Here is a 24,359-nt window from a genome sequence, read left to right as displayed (position 1 = left end):
TGTCCTTCAACACCTGCACCAGTATCGCCTTGATCAAAGAAAGAAAAGCTTTGAATGCCAAGCAACTCACCTGGAGCTCCAAAAGGTTGCTGTGGAACTCAGAATCCGATGGAGACCAGAGTCCTCTGATCTCCACCTCACCCAGATGGCCACCCTAGGCAAGGAGTGACACATCTGTCACTACAGTCAGCTTCAGTTGGGGGAGGGAGAGGGGTCCGTCACTGATGCAGTCACAGTTAGTTAGCCACCACTGCATATCTTTAGGAGTCCCCTCCGAGATCTGGACCATGACAGAGAGATTCCCCTGATGCAGTGCCCACTGGGACTTCAGGTCCAATGCAGAACCCACATATGCCAATGTAGATGAGTAACAAGCAGTATGCAGGAGGCCATGAGGCCCAACAGCTTCAATCTCATCAAAATCTAGGATAGAGGCTGAAACATCATTATCATGACCTGAATATCTTGGAATCGCCGCTCTGGAGGATAGGCCCGAAACTGCACTGTGTCCAGAACAATCCAGATGAAAAAGAATCCAAGAGGGAGTCTTCGGCAGGAGGTTTCCCGTAGTCTGAAGGAGACGACTGCCTTGGGCTAGCCCGCCTTCACCAGCCAATCGTCAAACACTGGAACCAATCTCTGCAGATGAGCTGCAACCACCACCATCACTTTCGTGAACACTCGAGGGGTGCTGGTAAGGCCAAAAAGAAGCAGAGCAAACTTTAAATGCTCCTGGCCCTCCGTGAAATGCAGGTAACGTAAGTGGGAAAGATAGGACAGGGATGAGAAAATATGCGCCATGCAAGTCCAATGCTACCATCCAGTCTCTCAAATGTAGGGCAGATCGAACTTGGGTGAGCGTGAACATTTAGAACTTCTCTTTCAAGAAGAGGTTGAGATGACACAGGTCTAGGACAGAAAAAGTCCTTCCTACTTTGACATCAGAAAGTAGCAGGAATAACATTTACAACCTACTTCGATGCAGGCACCCTCTCTAGGACTGTCTTGGCCAAGAAAGCCTGCACTTCTTGATGGAACAAGGAGAGATGGTCCTCAAACAGATGATTGTAGGTGGGTGGTGCGGTAGTTACAAAGGGAAGGAGTATCCCCTTTGAATGATCTGGAGGACCCAGCGGTGTGATGTCCCTGAACGCCAGTGGGGCAAGTAATGGTGTATCCTGCATCCCACTGTGTGCCCATGATGGTCAGAGGGCAAACTAAAGAGGCTTGGAAGCAGCAACTGCCAGGAAGAGGGGGTGGGGGAAATGGCTCGACCACTGTCCGCCTGTCCCACGTTCTCTATAGGACCCCGCACCCTCGGCCACAAAAAGGCTGGGAAGCCTGCTGGCCGTGGTATTGGGGAGGGTATTGGTGCGGCTGGAGACCCCTTCAATGGCCACAAAAGGGGCAGAAGGCTGATTGGGGTTGGAGAGGGACCATAGGAAAGCCCAAGGACCTGTCCATAGCTGTGCTGTCCATAAAGCGCTCGACCGTTGAATCTGCCTTCTCTCCAAAGAGATGCGAACCATCGAAGGGCATGTCAATGGGGAAGCCCAGACATACCCTGAAGTACGAGTTACTTACCTTCGGTGATGATGTATCTGGTAGAGACGATTCTAGCCGCAGTTTCATCAAAGTAGAATTATCCCCAGGCGTGAGACTGGATACGGAAACCTTTTGCCCAGCATCCCTGCGGCCAAGGGGACGGCATCATGTGGCTCCGCCCAGGCTTTGCTCGCGTACATGACATCAGCGAGGTCACATAAGTCTCACACCGGCGAGCCTACGTCAGTTATCTTTGGGGAACTTTTCCGCGTCACAACGCGGAGCCATCAGACAAAACTGTGGGAGTATGGGAACAGTGTGCGGGGAAGAGCAGAAAATTTGGAAAAAGGAATGGTGACAAACAACACCAAAAGGAGCAATGACAACACTGCAGTACCCAAAGGCAGGGAAGAAGAAAGAACAGACCGCAGCCATGAACAGCCACCCTGCCAGCATGTAGACAGCCCCCCCCGCCCCTTGAGACAAGGGGCACAAGCAAAAATGTCACAATAACATGTAGTAGGGCCATGACCCCAATTAAGAATAACGATGGGGTACCAGTTCCAAGACAAACCGGGAACGACAACCTCCAAGGCAACCCCGGCACAGAGTGCGACAACCCCCAAGGGGCAAAGGGCAAGGCACAACCAGGGGACCCCAACTCAGAGGTTTGCAGAGTTCCAAGGCCCCCTAGTAACCAAGAGGGAGGGAGGGAGGGAGGGAGGGAACGATATGAAAGGCAAGCCGCCAACCTGGAACAGCTAGAAGAGAGGGGGCACATGAGTACCCCTAGATCCATCCTCCAAAGCGCCAATAGAGGAGGAAGGAACAAGAAACAGGATAAAACAGTCTGTCAAAAGAACAAGGAATACACCCACCTGAGACATACCCATCCCCGGGAGGCGAGAGCAGAAGACCAAACGAAAGGTCCTCGCAGAACCGGGAGGAAAGGAGGGCCGTGAAGGAATCTGCGGCTAGAATCGGCTCTACCAGATACATCATTACCGTAGGTAAGTAACTCGTACATCTGATAGAGCCTACTAGCCGCAGATTACCTAAAGTAGAATAGACACTCTAGCCATACCCCTGGGGAAGGAGGGTCTGAGAAAGGACCTCACCAGCCTGAACATAACAGAGGGTCCCACTGGGGACTAGTCCAACAGACAGGTAAAGAGCCTCGTCCCCCCCCCAGGCAAGGGGGAGCCCCCACAAGCAGAACACTACCAACCCCAAGGGGAAGATGAAAGAAAAAGAGGAAAGGAAGCCCGTTCACCCTCAAGAGAGGAACCAAGGGCAAGCCAGGGGAAGCCAAAGCACCCCGCACCCCTACAAGGCAACAGAACCTCCAACCAGTGCCAGGGCAAGGAAGAGGAAAAGAATAACCTAGAGGGTCCAAGGAAACGAGGGAAAAGAAGGCGAGACCACTACAGTCGGAAGGCAACAGACTAGACAGAACGGAGCCGACAACAAAAAAAACCTTCGGAAGCATGAAGAACAGCCCGGGACCCCCGGAAGACCGGCCAGGCTACACCAGGAAGGAGGAACGCACCAGCTCAGCCTCCAAGGCTCTATTACCAGTTAGTGATTTTAGAATGTTGCTGACCAGGGTTACTAAAAGAGATCAACAGTGTTATTTGATCTTGGTTGACATTACAGACAAGACTTTCCTACTTTTCCCAAGCCTTAAGATAATAACATGTGTAGGAAAGTAGGATCTGCTTTCATGGTCACCCCCACTTGTTGCTGGTGTCATTATGTTTTACTGACTAGTCTAACTGGGATCCTGCTAATTAGGACCCCAGTTTCTGTGCTTCTTCCCTAAATTGGACATGGTGACTACACTACCCTTGTAAGTCCCTAGTATAGGGTACTAAGGTACGCAGGGCATAGGTACACCAAGGGTCTCCTAGGGGCTGAAGCATGTATTATGCCACCCATGAAAGACCACTCAAATTGTGACTAAAGGCCTGCCATTGCAGCCTGTTTAAGCTGGTGCTAGCACCACATACGACAGATATAAGTTTACTTATATCGGAGGTCACTGCACTTAAAAACCTATGTCACCCCTAAGGCAGGCCTTTTAAAACTGAAGGCAGGGTGCTCAGTTCTAAGTGTGAGTGTGCCCCTGCATGAGCTGGACACCCCTACAACCTTCGGAGTCCATTCTCCCAGTTTGTCAGCAATTACAATATACAGTCAGGTCTTGAGTTGTTTCCTGAAGGAAAGATGGTCCAGGGTCAGCCGTAGGTGAGTGGGGAGGGAGTTTTTCATGTCTTGGCTGCCAGGTAGGAGAAGGATCTTCCTCCGACGGTGGATTTGCGGATTCGTGGGACGGAGGCGAGGGTGAGGCTGGCGGAACAGAGCTGGCGGGTGGGTGTGTAGAATGTGAGGCGGCTGTTGAGGTACTTCGGGCCCGTGTCGCGGAGAGCCTTGTGTGCGTGGGTGAGGAGTCTGAACGTGACCCTCCCGTTGACGGTGAGCCAGTGCAGGTCTTTCAGGTGGGCAGAGATGTGGCTGTGGCGAGGGATGTCCAGGAATGGTCGTGCTGAGGCGTTCTGAATACGCTGGAGTCTTTTCTGGAGTTTGGCTGTGGTTCCAGCGTAGAGGGTGTTCCTGTTTTCCAGACGGCTGGTGACGAGGGCCTGGGTGACCGTCTTCCTGGTTTCAGTGGGGATCCATCAGAAGATCTTTCGGAGCATGCGCAGGGTGTTGAAGCAGGATGACGAGACGGCGAGGACTTGCTTGGTCATCGTGAGGGAGACGGCGTGGACTTGCTTGGTCATCGTGAGGGAGGAGTCCAGGATGAAGCCCAGGTTGCGTGCGTGGTCCGTTGGCTTGGGTGCGGTGCCCAGGGCAGGGGGCCACCAGGAGTCGTCCCAGGCGGAGGGAGATGGTCCGAGGATGAGGACTTCCGTCTTGTCTGAGTTCAGTTTCAGACGGCTGATCTTCATCCATTCCGCGACGTCTTTCATTCCTTCCTGGAGGTTGGCTTTGACGGTGGCGGGGTCGCTGGTGAGGGTGAGGATCAGCTGGGTGTCGTCGGCGTAGGAGATGATATTGAGGTTGTTTTGGCGTGCGATGGCTGCGAGAGGGCTCATGTAGACGTTGAAGAGAGTGGGGCTGAGTGAGGATCCTTGCGGAACGCCGCAGATTACTTCGGTGGCCGAGGATCGGAATGGGGGAAGGCGGACTCTCTGGGTTCCTTCGTCGAGGAACGAGATGATCCACTCCAGAGCCGCTCCTTGGATTCCGTGTTGCTGAGGCGCTGTATCAGGGTGTGGTGGCATACGGTGTCGAAGGCTGCTGAGAGGTCCAGGAGGATGAGGGCAGCAATTTCTCCGTTGTCGAGCAGGGACCTGATGTCGTCGGTGGCTACGATGAGGGCGGTCTCGGTGTTGTGGTTTGCTCGGAAACCGGACTGTGAGGGGTCGAGGGATCAGTTGGTCTTGAGGAAGGCAGAGAGTTGTCTGTTGACGGTCTTCTCGACCATACAGGTTCTGTACAAGGCCTGTGGATATGCAAGACACCCAAAGGAATCTCCCTTGGAGTGAAGGAGTCACCTTTCTGCATCTGCAGGCACTGCAACAAAGCTGACCGGTCTGCTGTTCCTGAGCTCCTACGGACTACGAAAGGTTCAGCAACACAGGCAGTGGTTCTGCAACTTCCTCAAGCCCTTCATTGTCTTCCGAGCAAGTTGGAGGTCAGTATCCCTCGTCGGAACCGCTGGTCAGTACCCCTGTGCACCCAGTCCATGGTCTGGAAGGTGGTCTATTCCACCATGATGTGCCGTCTGGTGATCTTAGCCATAAAGGAAATAAGCTAACCCATAGCTAAAGCTATTGGCCTTATGTTGGCCTTATAATGGGTTAACGCAGAATAGCTGCAGCATGGAAAACTACCCCTCTCTTCAATGACAGCACTCTGACCGTTAGAATGGCCCAAGGGCAAGATATACTTCAAGGTTATCTCATGACTTTGAAAAATGCACATGACTTGATACCCCTGTGTAGGCGATATATCCATGGTCCGGGCTTGGCAAAGAAGGTGAAGAGCAATTATAAATATACAAGTAAGAACCTCTGTCACATTGGGAACTCACTGCCTTCCTTCTCCAAAAACCTACAAGAGGGTGTTGTTCTTGTACGCATAATTAGCACTCTTAAAATGTAAGAGCAGTAATGGCTTTATGAGAATGCTGACAACATAATGACATTCACATTGATTTCGTTTTATCAATTAACAGAAAGTTTTACATTTCTACATATTTTCAATATTATGGACTAATTGAACATATATATTTGTGTGTGGGCATGTCCAAAAGTTAGATTCTTTTAAAATGGTCTTATAAAAAATGTTGTCCTTGTTAAATGCCATCCATTCTTTTCAATTGTCACTTTATGTGAAAGAAAGTGCAATGTTCTATTGGTAACAAGGCAGAGGTTTTTATTTTTAATGACAGCAACATTGCACAAACACATTCACACTTTTATTAAGCACACCGTCTTGCCATCCTGGTGCATTATTCTAACTGAATTCACATTATGAAGCCGGAACAGAAAACAACGTTCTAGGGTCAAATAGCTACTCTGCAGGAGGTAACAAAACCGACGTCATAACAGCAAAACACCAAAAATATAAAAAACAAACGTTGAAAGCAGTCTGAAACTGTGTTTGGTTATAATTTTACCATAGTCCTCCAGGAGTTGTTTCTGGAACTGTGGCAATGTTAGTTTGTCCTGCGGAGAACTTGTACCATCATCATCAAAACACACCTGGTTCAACTAAAAGCAAAAAAACAAGACCATTGTAATCACACAGATTTCCTCAAAATTAGGTCAGAAATTAAGTTCTCAGATGAAGGAATGACTGTAATTTCCTTTCACACAAATACCAACTAGGAATCCTCAGACTAAAAGGAGAGCTATTAAACACAATATTGGTTTTATCATTAAAAAAAGGAACTCTTGTTGACTACAGAGCAGCTGTCCTTGGTTCTTTCAGATCAAAGACTTGAAACACAATGACAGACCACCTGTACGGGCCAACAAAGTTCTGTGCAATAAAATTTTTCCAGCATTAGTATTAGTATTTTTCATAGTCACGAGCCTGAATGATTCCCTATTACCCTATTAATTTGGAAATGTTATGGAAAGAGAAGCACAAGTTACTTACCTTCGGTAACAATATATCTGTAAGAAACATTAGTAGTGATAGATTCCTTACCTTAGAATTACCCACAGGCGTTAGACTGGATCCAGAACGTTTTTCGTCAGCAGTACCCCTGAGCGTCGTAAGGTGTCGTCGTGTGGCTCCGCGTGCGTCGTTGGCGCCAGGATGACGTCACCGGAGCTACTTAGACGCCCCCACGCGCGCTGTCAGTTCAGTACACGACTTTCCGCGCCAGGAACGCAGAGCCATGCAAGAAACTGACCACTGGTGCCATGAAACTAGGGTCCAAAAAGGTATGACCTTAACCCTAGAAATCAGTTCGCAGAAAGGAGAGGATGGGTGGGACGGTAAGGAATCTATCACTACTAATGTTTCTTACAGATATATCGTTACCGAAGGTAAGTAACTTGTGCATCTGAAAGAAACACGTAGTGATAGATTCCATACCTTAGAATAGATACCCCAGCAATACCAACCCCGGAGGTGGGTCTGCGAACCAAGATCACACCAGAAAGTCTTGAAGAACAGAACGGCCAAAGAAGCAGTCTCCCTGGACTTGGCTGTCCAGGCAGTAGTGCGTGGTAAACGTGTGCAGCAAGGCCCACGTAGCTGCCTGACAGAGGTCATGCAAGGGAATTCACCGTCCCAGAGCAGTAGTGGCTGCCGCCGCCCTGGTAGACTGGGCGTGCATCCCCATTGGAGGCTCCTTTTTAGCCAAGGAGTAACAAGCCTTTATGCACCGAACAACCCATAAGAGATGGTCCGCTTGTGCACAGCCCGACCTTTCTTGGCACCCACGTAGCCAACAAAGAGCTGGTCATCCACCCGGAACAGTTGTGCGCGGTCCAGATAGAAAGAGAGCGCACGTTTTGGGTCCAGACGGTGGAGTCTCTCTTCCTCTTTTGAGGGAGGCGGAAAGAAGGTGGCCAAAGTGATGGTCTGCCCAATGTGAAAGACAGTGAAACCTTTAGCAGAAAAGAAGGACGAGTCCTTAGAACAACTTTGTCCAGATGGACAGAGAAAAGGAGGCTTATAAGAAAGAGCCTGGAGCTCACACACACTTCTGGCAGAGGTGATTGCAACCGGAAAGCAGTCTTTAGAGTGAGGAGACGAAGAGGGCAATTGTGAAGTGGCTCAAAGGGAGCACACATCAGAAAACTAAGAACTAGATTCAAGTCCCACTGAGGCATCACGAAAGGAACAGGAGGAAACGTGTGTGATGCCTTTTAAGAATCTTTTTACAACAGGGGACTTGAAAAGGGAAGGCTGATCTGGAAGCCTTAAAAAGGCGGAAATGGCAGAGAGCTAGCCCTTGATAGTGCCCAGAGCAGAGCCCTGCCGGGCAAAAGAGAGAAGAAAAAGAAGAACCTCTGAGAGGGGCAGAAAGGGGATCCACAGCCTTTGCTGTGCACCATGCCACAAACTTATTCCACCTGCAGGCATATACCGTCTTAGTGGAGAGACGGCTGGCTGCCAAGATAACATTACAGACTTCGGGAGGCAGGTCCAAAGACGTCAACTGCCGCCGCTCAATCTCCACGCAAGGAGGTGGAGACTGGGCAGGTTCGGGTGGAAGACCATCCCTTGCTGCTGCGACCGAAGATCCTCCCGAAGAGGCAGACTGATCGGGGGATTAATGCTCATACGGAGTAGCTCGGGATGCCATACTCTTCAAGCCCAGTCCGGAGCCACAAGGATGACTTGGGCCCGGTCGCGCCTGATCTTCTTCAGCACTCTAGGCAGAAGTGGTATGGAGGAAAGGCGTACAACAGACCGCAACTCCACTTGCGACTCAAAGCGTTGCCGAGCAAGTGTCGCCTTGGTAATTCCAACGTGCAGAACTGATGACATTGCACGTTCTCTTCGGTGGCGAATAGATCTAACTAAGGCTCTCTCCATTGCTGAAAGAGACCTTGCGCCACGTCAGAGTTCAGACGCCATTCGTGATCCATCATTCACCGGTGGCTGAGTTAGGCTTCCCTGACATTCAATGAACCTGCCAGGTGTTGAACCACCAGGGACATGCCCTGATGTTCCAGCCAAGCCCAGAGGCGCAGAGCCTCTTGGCAAAGGGTCCACGACCCCACCTTGCCCTGTTTGTTGCAGTACCATATGGCGGTGGTGTTGTCAGTGAATACCTGCACTACTCTCCCCATGACAGATGGAAGGAATTCCTTCAGTGCAAGTCAGATCGCCCGAAGTTCCAGAAGGTTGAGGTGGAGCTTGGACTCCAGACCAGAGGCCTCTGATCTCCGCCTCCCCCATGTGGCGGCCCCATCCAAGAAGGGACGCGTTCGTCATAACTGTATGTTCTGGTTGGGGAAGGGAAAGGGATCTGCCATTGACCCAATCACGATTTGTAAGCCACCACTGCAATTGCTGTGCAGTGCCCTCCGTGATCTGGATGTGATCGGATATGTTGCCCTGATGCTGAGCCCCCTGGAACTTCAGGTCCCACTGCAGAGCCCGTATAAGCCATCTGTAATAATCCACCAGCAGGATGCAGGAGGCCATCAGTCCCAGTAGTCGAAGGGTCAGCCTTAACCAAAACCCGGGACAGAGGCTGAAAGATCGGAATCATAGCCTGATTGTCCTGGACTCGCTGCTCGGTAGGATAAACCTGAAACTGCGCTGAGTCCAGAACCGCTCCGATGAAAAGATGCTTCTGTGAGGGAATCGGGTGCGACTTGGGCACATTGATGGAAAATCCCTGCAAATGCAGGAGGTTGGCAGTAGTCTGGCAGTGGAAGACAACGCCTGGGGCGAGCCCACCTTCAAAAGCTAGTCGTCGAGATAAGGGAAGACTGCATCCCCTGATCGGTGCAGATGAGCTGCGATCACTGCCATCACCTTCGAACACCCGAGGGGCACTGGTAAGGCCAAAGGAGAGCACAATGAACTGAAAGTGCTCATGGCCTACCGTGAATCGCAGGTAGCGCGTGTGGACAGGCAGGACGGGAATAAGAAAATAGGTGTCCTGCAAGTCCAACGCTACCATCCAGTCTTGCGGGTCCAGGGCAGACAAGACATGAGCAAGTGTGAGCATCTTGAACTTCTCCTTTCGGAGGAAGCGTTTGACGTTCCGAAGGTGTAAGATAGGACACAGGCCCTCGTCCTTCTTTGGAACCAGAAAGTAGTGGGAATAATAACCACAACCTACTTATGGTGTCAGAACGCGCTCAATAGCCGCCTTGGCCAAGAGGGTCACAACTTCCTGCTGGAGAAGCACCAAGTGATGCCCGGACATGCAGTGGTACAGAGGTGGCATGGCTGGAGGGGCTGTCTCGAAGGGGAGGAAGTAGCCCCTTTGGACAATTTGCAGCACCCACTTGTCTAAAGTGATGTTGCGCCAGTGGTGGAGATGATGGCGTATTCGTCCACCCACTGGTGTCTGATAGGCCTGAAAGGTCGGACTAGGAAGGCTTTGAAGTGGATGCTGTGGGGGTGGAAGTGGACTGACCCGCCAGCTGGCCCCCTGAACCGCCTCGACGGTTCCCACGTCCGCAACCACGCTGAGGTTGTTGCTGCTGTGGTCTGTGGCTCTGTGAATGCTGTGGGGCACCCCTTCCATGGCCACAAAAGGACCGAAAGGCAGAAGGCGGAGGAGGTCGAGCAGCCCACAGGCCCAAGGACTTGGCCACAGCTCGGGATTCCTTGAAGCGCTCCATCACACTATCTGCCTTATGGCCAAAAAGGCGAATGCCTTCAAAGGGCATGTCCATCAGAGTGTTCTGGACATCCCCTGAGAAGCCAGTTGTCCTCAACCAGGCATGGCGCCGAAGCGCCACCGTCGTGGAAATCGAACTGCCCAGTGAGTAGACGGTGTCTAGCCCACAACGTATGCTGAACTTTGCTGCGTCTCTCCCGGCCTCAATCACCTGGGAAAGAACTACCTGGGTCTCCTCCAGGCACTTAGGCAGCACCTGCACAACGTGTCCCACAGACAGTGGGTATGATGGCCTAAGAGGCATGCGGTGTTCACCGACCGCAGCCCTAAGCTGACAGATGAAAACAGTTTCTTACCAAGCTGATCCAGCTTCTTGGATACCCTATCCGGAGGTGCAGTAGGGAACACGCTCTGGGATGTAGAGGCTTGGACAACCAAGCTCTCAGGGGTGGGGTGTTGGGTAAGGATGAGGGGGTCTCCCGGAGCCGGGCGAAGGCGTCGGGCCACGTTCCAATCCATTGGAGTGCCTGTGTTGGGACTGGACCAGATGCCCAAAAGAACGTTGGATAGTGCTTCATTAAATGGCAGCAAAGGCTCCAAAGAGGTAGCCGCCGGTTGGAGCACTTCTGTCAGGAGATTAGTCCTAACAGCCACCGTAGGGAGTACGCGGTGGAGAGCCTCAGCCGCCCTACTAACACCACTGTGTAACTGGCTCCCTCCTCCGTAGCCACGGTAGGAGGAAACAGCATGCCAAGGTCAGGCGAGGTGTAAAGACCACTGGCCTCCCCCAAATCCTCTGCCCCGTACGTATCATAAGCACAGTCCTGTGCTAGAGGGTCCTCAGACCCCTCCCAGTCCTCCCCGTCCTACGTAGTCTGTGGAACAGGCTCCAAATAAGGAGGAGGGACATAGGGCACATCTGTGTCAGCATCAGCATAGGGCGATGCCGTTCCGGCACCTTGTACAGGTCGGGGCTGAACCTGCGGGTGATGTCGGAAGTGGTGCCGGGGAGATCGGCGCTGGTGGAGGTGTCACTAGGGCAACTGGCGTTGATCGGGATCTTATCCCGGATCCTTGCGGGGCCTGCGGCGTCGGAGCCGCCGGCAACAACGGGGCGAGAGCCGCCGTAGATGGCAAAGCGGGATCCCCAGTAGGGCCAGGGGGGCCCACAGGCGCACCGGCGGGGCCAGACAGCCCTAAGAGTCGGGCCGTGGCAGCAAGAAACTCTTGCACCTGAGCAGGCGTCAACCCCGCACCCGGGAAGGGGGGTAGACTGGGACGAAGTCGCAGGCTTTGCCGGAGCAGCGGGGAGGCACCGGCCGCACCCTCCATCATCCGCCTCCCATCCGCCTGCTTCAGCTGCTATCGGAGTCCCGCACTGCCAAAGGCGACTCCAGCAACCTGCCTGCACACAATTCAATTATTTTATTATGATTTAAAATTCCGCAGAATTACACATGAAATGCATTTATAAAACAATTAATTCCTCCAAAAATCTTCAATATAATTACAAATTATCATTTTCATATAAAAACACGAATGAACATAGCAGTAGCAGTCCGTCTTAGTGACTCTGAATGCCGAGGATACAGTATCACAATGACACCATATAGACATGGGCAAGGAAAGAAATAATTGAATTTCCTGAACTAATTTGAGGCAGCAACCGCCAACATTAGAAGCGTGGAGATATATAAAGAAAAAATATATACTACACTGGAAAAAGATCGATATAAGAATAAGTAAGTGCAGGATCGATAAGGAATTAGTTTGAAAAAGGGACCTACTTCACCCCACGTTGGCAAAAAAGACCGCAGTGCCCTGAAGAAACTGTCTGGTAGGGAGTGAAACGCGTTGGCTGACCTTTTTGTACACTACTTGGTGATCTGTATTTTAAGAACGGATAAAGATAAATAAAGAATTTTTCTATTACCTAAATGAAAAGTTTTGTTTGGACTTCTATTTGGTCCGCCCCCATAAACATTGAACAAACTAACTAACTGATGTGGAAAGCACAGCAACGCCAAACAGCAGCTGGCATTGGGGTTGGCAGCACACAAAAAATATATACACAAGAAATAGGACTAACTTTGGAACTGGACTTTACGTGCGGCATCATAGGGTCCGCTGCTGTTTTCTGCATTGATCCTCTACTGAAAGATTGTCTTTTAGCAACCATCAGCTGCTTGACTTCCGCATTTCCGGAGTGATGACAATCCTGTTGTCGAAGGAGCCGGTCACCTGACGCCATTGCTTGTCCAACTGTTCCTGCAATGGACGCATTCGCAGCCTGCAACCAATGGTATGCAGGATGATATCGATCCGAGAAGCGATTTGTATTTGCAAACTAACAGAAACATCCGGGTCCGTAGAAGGCGAGCTGAAAGAATTAGCTTGGTTTGGCGCTCTTCTGAAGGAAAAGCCAGGCAGGACTCCGTGTCTAGGATTGCACCGAAAAACTTAGCTGTTTTGGAGGGGCGCAAAATCGATTTTTCTCTGTTGAGCTGAAGGCCCAGTTGCTCGAACAGTTGTCTGCAGCTCGTGACTGCCCTGGACGCCTCTTGGAACAAAGGAGCCTTTAGCAGCCAATCGTCCAGATATGGGAAGACTTTGAAAGACTGCTTTCTGAGAAAGGCAGCCACCGGAGCTAGTACCTTTGTAAAGATCCGCGGAGCGGATCAGAGACCAAAAGGCAGTACTTTGAACTGAAAATGGCTCTTGCCTACTGTAAATCGAAGATATTGCCTGTGAGCTGGATGAATGGGTACATGGAAGTAAGCGTCTTCCAAATCTAGGGTCGCCATGTAGTACCCTGGATTGAGAAGGCAGAGGATGTCCTGAAGAGTGACCATCAAGAACCTGGAATAGAACCCTTTTCCCTTTTGGGAGAGAGGTACAGGTTATATTGTCCCCTTGGTGAAGAGTTGGTGGGCCTCGAGATGAAGGAGTTTCAGATGTTTGGGTGTAAAGGCGTTTGGAGCTCTCGTTGGAGGAAGATCTTGGAACTCCAACGTGTGTCCTTTCTTGATGATGTTTAGGACCCATTGGTCTGTTATGACCATCCAGTTGTTGAAGCAATGGGCAATTCTGCCCCCCACTGGTGTTAATGAGGGCACAGGAACAGTAGAAAGAGCCACCTGGCCGCTATTGTCTTTTGGTATTATCTCTCCTCTGCTGCCCTTGTCGTCCTCTCGGCGGTTGGCGAGAGAAAGAACCCCTCTGTGAATACTGGGGTTTGTATGTTTGGCCAGGCTGAGAGTTGGAAGAGTAGCGGTGCTGATTGCTGCCTCTATAGGAGAAACCTCTTCCTCTTGCTCCTTTAAAGGGCACTTTGCGGTATTGTAAAGTTCCTAAGGACTTGGCCGTATCGTGTCTTTCTTTATGCCCTGTAGGGCGTCATCCACGTGTTTGCCAAATAACATCTCCCCATTGTAAGGCAGATCCCGAATTTTATTTTGTACCTCTTGTCTAAACCACGTGGCTCTCAACCAACCCTGGCGTCTCAGAACTGCCGAGCCGGCTAGCGCTCGGAAGGCCGTAGGTGCTATATCCATAGCGCAGTCGATTACCTCAGAAGAGGCTCGCTCTCCTTCCAGTAAGATCTTTTTTACCTTGTCCTAAGATGCATCCTGAAGTTCTTCCACAAATGGGGAGAGGTCACACCACATCTGGCGATCGTATCTCCCCAGAATCGCCAAAGCATTAGCCGCCCTAACAAGGAGGCTGGCCATTGTGGAGAATCTCTTTCAAACATTGTCCAAACGTCTGCCCTCTTTATCCGGTGGCGTCGTTAGCGGCGTGGATGGGTTTTTAGATTTACTCTGTGCGGCCTGGGAAATGACAGAGTCCGGTTTTGGTTGACCTAGTAGACATGCCTGGCTGCCCTGTGACGCCATATATTTTTTCTCCAATCTGGGGAGCACCGGGAGGACCGTGGCCGGATTCTGCATAGCTTTTAGGCCTTCAGACCAAACATGTTCAATGATGGGGATTGAACGTACGGATTTCCGGAATGGTTCTTTGAAATCGTACAAAAAACATTCAGACTGAACTGTGGTAACCGGAAGACTAAATCTCTTGGAAGCTCGTTCCATCAAGTTGTGAAAAACCTCCGATATCTGCTGGAGGAGAGATTGCGGTATCAGGCCCTGTGACGTCTGGATCTCGAAGGTCATCCTGATTCCAGTCTACATTCCGGTCTTGGTCAGGGTCCACTTGCTGATCTACATCCGATGAGGCATTATCATCATCTGTATCATCCCGAATGGGCACCACCTCTTGAGGATGTTCTACGGGCTCTGTGTCATGCCCTCTTGAAGGCAATGAGTGTCCTGCCATAGGCTGTGGTAACTGAGGCAGAGGTGTAAGAGGGCGTACCTGTTGAACCTCCTGAGGAGTAGGAAATCGCCTCCGATAGTCCTGCAATCATTAGTTGAAGATCAGAGATGAGAGTGGATGGCATCGCCACCATCTCCTGCTGAGATTGACGTGGAGGTTTCTGCAAAGGAACCTGCATGCTTGGCATTTCCTGTTGTTCATAATAATCCTGTGGAACATACTGTTGTTGCTCCATTTCCCCTTCCTCAGAACTGATGTCTTGCATTTTTACTTGCAAGTCAGAAGGGCTATAAGCCTGGCCAAAATTGCTATAAGCCTCTTCTTCAGAATCCTCATCCAGCAAAAGGGTAGGAGGATATCTTTGGACTTGCCGTGGAGATGTCATTTCCGGTGTTATTTGTCTCTTTCTGTGTGAAAAAACAATTTTTCCAGTCGTCGACGGAATCGTGGTCGACGGCAGTATCTTCAGAGACTGTTTCGTCGACGGAGGCGCCGACGAAGAAACTGCGCTCGTCGTCGAGGATTGAGTCGTCGACGGGGAGATGGTCATCGTCGACGATGGTAGGATCGTCGACGGTCCCTCGTCGTCAGCAGCAAGGTGACAGGTGTCGTCGACATGGTCGTCGACGTTGTCGCAGCGACTCATCGTCATCGACGTGGAGAAAGTTATTTTCGTCGACGACGAACAGGCATCAGGCGTCTTAAACATCGTCGACGGCGCAGGTGCCGTCGTCGACGAGCCCGTCGACGAGGCCAATTTTACAGACAAGTCTTTCTTGATAGAAATCGTCGGCGTACCTGTGGTTTTCACCGTCGACGAACGCTGTTTCTTGTCTGAAAAAACCTCCTGAGTCGCAGTAGAAGGCTTTTTCGCCCCTCTATCCTTGTCGGAGGGTGGTGAAGTCACAGGGACGATCTTCTTAGCCTTTTTTGAAGGTTGCGACTCCTCAAGCTTTCCCTGCCTCTCCTTTTCACCGTGGTGAGGAGATTTTTGGGAAGCAGGCCTATCAGACCTATCAGAGGTCCCAGGCAAGGCCTTGACATGGGGCTCATCAGACGTAGTAGGGGGAAACCTACCCCTCTTCTTCGATTTTCTTGATGACAGCATCGAAGAGGAGCCCTCACTGTCAGAAGACATAAGTTCCTTGCGGTCCTTCATTTTCTGTAGCCAAGTGAGGAGACACCCCTCACTGTCCCCCTCAAGGTCTTGGTGGAGAGGTTCTGTAAATCTTGCAGTCCGTGGCCTTATGATCCGGATAGAAGCAGTATATGCAGTCTTCATGTTTGTCCTCAACAAACAACCTATTTTTTGAGCAAGTAGCACAGGCTCTAAAAAGTGCTTTCTTCTCTTTGTCAGACATGACGAAAAAATAGGCAAAAGTTGAAGAAAAATACTCAGAAGTGAAAAAAATTGAGCAGAGCTCAATGGAGACTCCCTTGCACAACGTGCTGTAGAAAATCTGAGGCTCTCTCAGGAAGGTTCTATGGGGTGAGGCTGCTCTGATTGGCTACTGCAGGAATTTGGTCTCTTTTACAAAAAGAGGTGGATAAGCTACAAAATGAGATGAGGCCTAGGCCTATTTTTTCACTTTGTGCTTACTACTAAGTATTTTCTATTTACCGAGGCTCCCATTCCGACGACGGGGAATGATACAAAGCATGGGAATCTATGAAAGTTCCAATACTGGGGCAACTTAAGGTGATCTTCCAGGATAAGACATTCTTTTTTGACACCCCCCAGGCGGCATGGACCTTGCTCACGGAGGAGCGTCCCTCTCCCCTGCCCGGAGACCGTCGACACAGCCGAACCATGATGCGCCCAAGGCCAAGAGGTGCCGAACTGGATCTCGAAGATGGGGCAATCGCCAGGGAGGAGGTTCCCATTCACCGGGGGCGCTGTCTCGGCACTCCCCGATTCAGCCCACGAACCAGAGAGCCACTTCCCCCACCTTGGCCTCTTCTTTGATCGATATGGGGAGTATCCCCAGGCCGAACATGAATCTGCAAAAGGCCATGTCAGACTCGGACCTATCTGGGAGCCCCGTGATCCGTGGCTCTGGTGGTGAAGAGGGGGTGTAACCAGCGCTGCAGACTGTGTAACTTGCATTTCACTTGTCAAGACTCTTCACAATGGGTCTGCCCCTGACCCTCTGAGCGGGTTCCTACCCGGCTTCGCTGGGGGCCCGATCAGGGGTTAGTCTTTCCAATGCAGTGCCGGGACCGATTTATCCTGCTAATCTTACGCTTATCACTTCCTGTCTTTTTCAGCTGTTGGCATTCATCCGTACACATGAAGGGGGGTCCACTTTAGCCACGCTCCTGTTTGTTTCTTGCTAACCATTTTAGATTAGCGAATCACCTCTTAGCACTTTCCATGCTCATGACAAGGAGGCACGGTGCTCCGGTGCTCGTCATGAGCCGTGGAACGCTCGCATGCGGGGATAATTCCCCTGCTGTGCTAAGCGTTCCACGGGTACCGGTGCACCTGTGACAAGCTCAGCTCGTGATGAGCACCGGAGCGCCGTGCCTCATGACGAGCATGCGGGCGCTGTGCGCGCCCCCCTCTCCCCCAGCACGGCGGGGAATTTACCCCCACAGCGAAGGGGTTAGAGGGGTAGTTAGAGGTTTGGGAGTTTTTTGGGGCGACAGATGCTTCCACTTCAGAAGTGTAGGGTGGGGGGAGTTGGGGGGCGAGGGTGTGGGGGGAGATCATTGTCTCCGAACAGTTTGTTATTTTTAGCCGCCTATGGGCCGCTGTTCGTTGTTCTCACTGGCAGCCGTGATTCCCTAGTTGTCCTCTCAGTTGACAAGCAGATCACAACTTTACATGCCTTTTCCCCTAGGTCCTGGGCCCGAGTGGGTACTCCCCAGGGCTGGAACGATCCCACGTCTATTTCCGCCCCTACACATCACTCTTTTAGATGGCGAGCGCCCTCAATAGGCCTATCCATATCCTTTCCTGGAACGTCAATGGCCTCCTTGATCGAATCAAGCGGACGTCTGTCCTTCACGCAGCCCACTGCCATACGCCGCAAATCCTGTTTCTCCAGGAGACGCACCTCCTGGATACACACTGCACTTTCTTAGCCCGATATGGATTTGACAGGGTCTGGCATTCTGGCTTTGCGCGGGGTTCCCGAGGGGTGGCTATTCTACTTAGAAAAGTGTTTCCCTGTGCCCTGGCTAGAGCTGAGACCGATGCACAGGGCCGATATGTGTCCGTCTCCGGAACGATTGATGGACGCCCCACGAACCTACTATGCACTTATATTCCACCTGCACTGCTTCGGCATCTTAAGCTGGTCTTCTCCTCCTTTCTGCAGGGCCTCATGGTGGTCGGGGGGGGATTTTCACACCGTCCTGAAACCCCTGCGCGATGCGCCTGGCCCGGACGGTTACTCCCAGGAGTACAATGCAACCTTTCACGAGATCCTGGTTCCCCACTTAGCGGAACTATTCAACCATGTGGCGGAGGCAGGATCCTTCCCACCTGAATCTGACATGGCCACCATAGTGGTCATTCCAAAAACGCAGCCACCCTCTCTGGACTGTGCGGACTATCGCCCGATCTCGCTGATTAACACGGAGCTCAAGATCTTCGCTACCGTGATAGCCCAGAGATTCAGACCCCTTCTGCAGGACTTGGTCCATCCTGACCAATGCAGGTTCATGCCTGCCAGAGGTTCTAGTCACTGCATCCGTCGCCTCCACTTGGCTATGGCAAACCGTAGTTGCCTAACCCCGTATCTGGCGTTGCTCCTCATTGATTTTGAGAAGGCCTTTGATACGGTGGACTGGACGTACCTTGAGGACGTGCAGTAGAGGATGGGATTCGGCCTTCTTTTCCGCCAACCGGTCAGGGCCCTTTATACTAACCCCAGAACCCGTATTCTCATCAACGGCAAGCTTTCTGGGACATTCCCAATCCGGAGGGGCACGCGACAGGGGTTCCCGTTCTCACCACTATTGTTCGCGCTGGTGATGGAGCCCCTGGCGGCGCTCATCCGGCATGACCCACTCATCAGAGGTTGGGCCTGGGACTCGAGTCAGGTTGATAAGATGGCCCTTTATGCGGACGACGTCCTGCTTTATCTGGCGGACCCGGACAGTTCTGGCCCCTGATGCCTGGAGGTCCTTTCCACTTTTGAACGGGTCTCTGGACTCCGGCTCAACCCGGCAAAATCGACTTTGGTCCCTTTACATCCTGCTTTGACTGGCAGAGGAATATTTCCCTACGGAGGCAATCGTTCAAATACCTGGGTGAATGGATTACTCTCTTGCCAGAACTCAAATGGGCTTTGAATGTCGCGCCTTTGGTTACTCGGATGAAGTCAGACCTCAAGAGATGGCAGGTCCTTCCCCTTATTCCTCTGGGCAGAAGTGCGGTCTTTAAAATGATGATTCTCCCCCACTTCTTTTACATTTTGCAGAACATCACCATCCACCTCCCGGGGAGTTGGTTCCGGGAACTGGACACCGTCCTTTCCCGGTTTCTCTGGGGAGGCGGGAGACCGCGTCTATCCCTGGCACACTGTTGTATCCCCCCCTTCGATGGAGGCATGGGAGTGACCAATCTCCACCTCTACTACTTGGCCACAAGGCTTAATGTGATCCATGACTGGTTTGCGGGCGGCTGGTCGGACCCGGCATACTGAGTGGAACTCGCCACAACAGACTTCGCGCAGATCCAGCCCTACCTATACGGTAGCCTGGTGCCGCAGGCCCTACCCAGTCACGAGAACGGTACTCATGGCTTGGCGAACAGCCCTGCGCCATGTGCGGTGGAACCGTAAGCTCACTCGACAAACACCGCTCTGGAGCGGGGCCTGGCTATGTGAGGTCTCGTCCCTACAGGGGTTCCGTCGCTGGGATCTCGTCAGAATCTCGTTGCTTGGAGATGTATGGGTGGGGGACCACATTCGATCCTTTGCCGACCTGCAACAGCGACATGCCCTTCACCATTCCCAATTCTATAAATATTTACAACTCAGACATACCCTCCATGCACACATTCCATCCCCTGCCTCTTTTCCAGAGTTCAGCCCGCTGGAGGCTCAGGTGATGATGGGGAACCTGGGGAGGGAAGAGGTGTCCCGCATATACCGGTCCCTAGTTAATAGTGTCCCGCATCCCTAGACCGGCTCAGGGCTCGATGGGAGGGATAGTTGGGCCCCTAGAGGAGGCGGACTGGCGAGATGCCCTTATGGCACCTAAAACCCGGACCACGTCCTTCAAGTTGCGTCTGGTCCCACTTTATTACCTTCATGTAGTCTATCTCACTCCGCTGCGCCTATTCCGAGCCTGTATGAGACCATCCCCAACATATACACGCTGTGACGCCGCACCAGCTGACTTCTATCACATGGTATGGCAATGCCCGGCTTTAGCGCCGTTCTGGAGATGGGTTGAACTTGAACTTACGTAGGCCCTGGGATGGGAGGTTCCCCACGACCCAAGACATATGCTGCTGGGTGTGTTTGACAGCCTAGGTGGCTCCAGGGCAGATAAGCTCTTTCTGGGGACGGCCGTGGCGGTGGCAAAAAGGGATATTGCGGCGCTTTGGTCCCAAGCTAAGGCGCCGACAGTGCAGAAGTGGAGGAGGGTAGTGGACTGGTGTGGTATGCAGGAGTAGTCTTTCTTCGAGGCCCGGGGTTGTCCAAAGTTATTTGGTAAAGTGTGGGGTAAATGGTTTAATCTGCTGCCACTGTGATGATCTGTCTTATTTTATGTATCTGCAATGCTTATCTGATCTGCAGTACCCGACTCAGCCGGGTAGCCCATGTCCTGTTAACTGTGTACAACACCATATTCCTCTCAATTATGATTAAGCTGCTGCCAATTAATTTTTCGTACTTTGAAGAAACGGAAAAAGGACTCGCAAATTAATCCAGTGTCTTAATTAAATGTGATGACGGTAAAACAGCTTATATAGAATCTAGCCTATGCCAGAGGGGCGGTGAGTGCATATTATCGGTACTTGCTAATATTCGTACGGAGTAGGGGTGCCAGGTGGGTTTACAGAGAAGTAAGTATCTCTGATTAATGACATAACTGAGAAAGTACAAATGGTACGCGAAGGCGCAGATAAGGTATTCCAAAACAGGATTTATGCTCCCATTCGTTAGAGCAACTAATGAAGTACTCCGGTGTTCTCCTATGTCTGCCCCACATTTCTAACATGCTCCGGTTTACAGAACAAGGGAACCTCGATTGGCAGAGGGAAAAAGTGGGAAGCATATAATTAGACTCGCCGGAGGCCCAGTGCCAGAGTTACTGTACAAAACTACGTTATCGAGCTGCAAAATCACATACCTGTTCCCAGGCTGACGAGCGTCGTAGCCCCACCAGTCACCAGCGAAACCGCGGCTAGGTGGTATCAAAATTCATGTCGGCTTTTAAAGCCCATTGGATCGGCTACAATTGAAAGCAGCTGGAAGGCGCGTATGAAGTTACTGAGGGAAAGGGAACATAGTTGAAGGACTAACAATGTCACGGGGTGCTACTGCTCTCAAACTCCGAAGAAGGACTCAGGTGCGATGTAGTGTTCACACGCAATATGGCGCCTATGGGTATTCTCGATTATAGGAAACAATGTTCAGTTTATAATTTAACTGAACAGTGTTAGCTTTTGAATATATCGAGATATTGTCAGAGAAAACGGAAACTAAACAAGTTGATTTTAATAAAAGTTTCATAAGCATGGACATACTAGATGAAATACTATGAATTATGGCTCAAGTATTGACAGAAAACACCAAGTAAGCCATTCCATGAATGTTCAGAGGGGCATAAGGGTTGTATTTGATTACACAGTTACTATCCAAACTATCTCCTCGTTATGTCCATGACGAACTGTATCCAAATTGTATATCCAAAAAGTTTCTCGCTTTTTCCTAAACTTAGTCATATCTATACCAGGGGTCACATGGATACGCTTCAAAATGAGCCATCGCATATCTTGTTCTGTGTGCTGGTATTGCTTATAATGTGCTACCATGGGGGCATTAGCTCTACCTGTCCTTATGGCTCAGATAGTCTAACCCGTAATTCTCTCGCTGTTTCGCCCACATATCCTATATTGCAAGAACATAGTATAAGGTAGACTATGTTAGCAGTTCTGCAGTTGGTCATTTCTCGCAGTTGCCCAGACTTATTGCCATAAGTCCTTGTCTGACTCGTGATGGCTTGGTCACAAGCGTGGCATGTGCCACATTTGTGGTTTCCTTTTGGTAGTGGTTTGCAATCTATGGCCGTTTGTCATAATTTATCTTCATTTCTCATCATGCTGTGGACTAGTTTATCTTTCAAATTGGGATTTCTCCTGAAGGCAACTAACGGTTGGCTAAGTTATAAAGTTTCATCGTTAGTGTTTAGAATTTTCCAGTTTCTGTGAATCACCTGTCTGATCTTATTGTTTACACTAGAGTGATTCAGGACACAAACTAATTTTTGGTTCTCTTGTTTAGGTGTAGGGCTTAATAGAGCATCTCAATTGTAGTATTTAGCTCTTTTAAATGCTTGTCGGACTAGTCTTTTAGGATATCCACGTGCCAGTAGGCGATCTTGCAGTTTAGCTGCATGCAGCATGAAGTCCTTCATACTTGTGCAATTCCTCCTAATTCTGAGGAATTCCCCAAAGGGGATCGAATCTTTCTGGCATGCAGGATGGTAGCTGCTATGCTCTAAAATGGTGTTCTTTGCCGTAGGTTTCCTATACAGACTTAAAGTGAGCTCTCCTTCTGTGCTTCATATCCAGATATCTAGAAATTCAACTTGACTGAATGAGTGATTACTGGTAAATGTGAGGTTCTGATCTGCTAGATTTAGCCATTCCATGAATTCCTTAAGAAGTTCTTCTGTCCCTGACCAAATAAAAAAGATGTCATATATAAATCTTTGCCATCTAGAAATGTTTTCAAAAATGGGGCTAGTTCATTAAAAATATGTTTTATCTCAAATTCTCCCATATATATATTAGCAATGCTAGGGGCACAAGAGGCCCCCATGCTGACTCCTTTGATTTGAGCGATTCGCCGTCATCGGGCATGTCGAGGATTTTTGCCTGAACCTCCTGGCGAAAAGAGGTGGAACAAAGCCAGCCCTGACGACGTAAAACAGCTGCCCCTGCAAGCAGACGAAAACCAGTGCACGCAATGTCCACAGAGCAGTCGATAATCTCCGATGACGCTTTCTCTCCCTCCTGAAGAATCTGGAGAGCCTCTGCTCTGGAGGGCTCTGGGATGAGGTCGATAAAAGAAGACATATCCGGCCACATCTGGCGGTCGTAGCGCCCCAGAATGGCTAGAGAATTCGCAGCCAACGTGGTGGTAGAAGCCATTGTGGAATTTTTTTTGCAATGGCATCAAGACAACGTCCCTCATGGTCAGGAGGAGCAGTAATTGGAGAAGACGGGTTCCTGGAACGGCGCTGAGCGGCCTGTGTGATCACAGAATCGTGTTTAGGCTGTGCTACCAAGCAACCTGGAGAGCCCTGGGGCGCCCTATATTTCTTCTCCAAACGAGGAAGAAGTGCCAGGATAGAATTTGGCGCCTGCATCAGTTTGACACCCTCGTTCCAAATGAAGTCAATTATGGGCACTGCCCGGACTGGTTTAAAAGGTTGACTCTTGAAATCTTAAAGAAAACAGTCCTCATCCTTCAGAACAATAGGAAGTTTAAAACACTGCGCCGCTCGTTCCATAAGTTGGTGAAAACTAGCTATATCCACGGGAGGGGAATCCCCTGGACCCGAAGGTGGCGGAGATGGTGTCTGGATCTGATAGTAGTCCCAATCTGCCATGTTCCCATCATCATCGACTTTGCCGTCTTCCCGATCTGGGCGAACGTCATTGTGAGAAGGTGGCCTGATATGCAGTGCTCACTATTCTAGTGAACACTATGTATCAGTCCAGCAACCCCTATTGATGATTGGTTGTAAGTCAACCTTATAGACCAGCTATCCTAGTAGCGTGGATATGAGCAGTCTAAGGCTAAAGAGTCAAGAGGGCGTGTTAAGCCAGCTGTTATACCACACATATACCCCTTGAACACCAAGTGAAAGGACACCACACAAGTGTTATGAAAATAAACAGTGTATTTATTAAAATCACAACAGCCCTGTACTCTTTATGAGGACAGGGTACTAAGCACAACACAAAACTCTTACGAAAATACTTAAGTTAGCACAGTATATACAAATACCCGAGGGGCACGGAAAACCATATACTCTGAAAGTGGAATGCGAAATTACTAGCAGGTAAGTACAGTACTAATAGGCTTTGGAATCGCTAGGACTTGACTATAGAATCTTCAGATTACTTCTAGGAGACCCAGGGGACTCGGGTGCAGAGTGTGCACTCTCACGCGTGATGCGGGACAAAGTCTATGGTAGCTAGATTTCACAGAGTTAGTGTTCTCGGGCGAACCCGACCGGGTGGGAGGAAAACGAAAGTGGATTCTGACCCTTGGATAGTGAGGCTATGCTGGGGCACCAAAATGCCGAAGTTACCAAGCCCAGGGGCTGCAGCTGCATAGGTCTCAAAAGACGTCGGGAATCCTCGTAGACGGACCAGGAGCCTGGAAGAAGGATGCTGGCAGGCGACCAATGAAGAGAGTTCGAAGTGATCCAAGCCTGGATCTTG

General features: G+C 50.5%; 1 protein-coding gene across 1 annotated transcript in view; it reads right to left on the bottom strand.

Annotated features, from left to right (window-relative positions):
- NUP93 (nucleoporin 93) overlaps positions 1-24,359 on the bottom strand; it is a 567,849-nt gene that overhangs the window by 194,048 nt on the left and 349,442 nt on the right. The window contains exon 12 of the mRNA XM_086947697.1: positions 6,233-6,326. Coding sequence (XP_086803823.1) covers positions 6,233-6,326 — 94 coding nt within the window. The remainder of the gene's footprint in view (positions 1-6,232; positions 6,327-24,359) is intronic.

The sequence above is a fragment of the Lissotriton vulgaris genome, chromosome 12, assembly GCF_964263255.1.
Source record: "Lissotriton vulgaris chromosome 12, aLisVul1.2, whole genome shotgun sequence".
NCBI lineage: Eukaryota > Metazoa > Chordata > Amphibia > Caudata > Salamandridae > Lissotriton > Lissotriton vulgaris.
The sequence above is the reverse complement of the archived record's forward strand: the minus strand, read 5'-3'. Positions and strand labels throughout refer to the sequence as shown.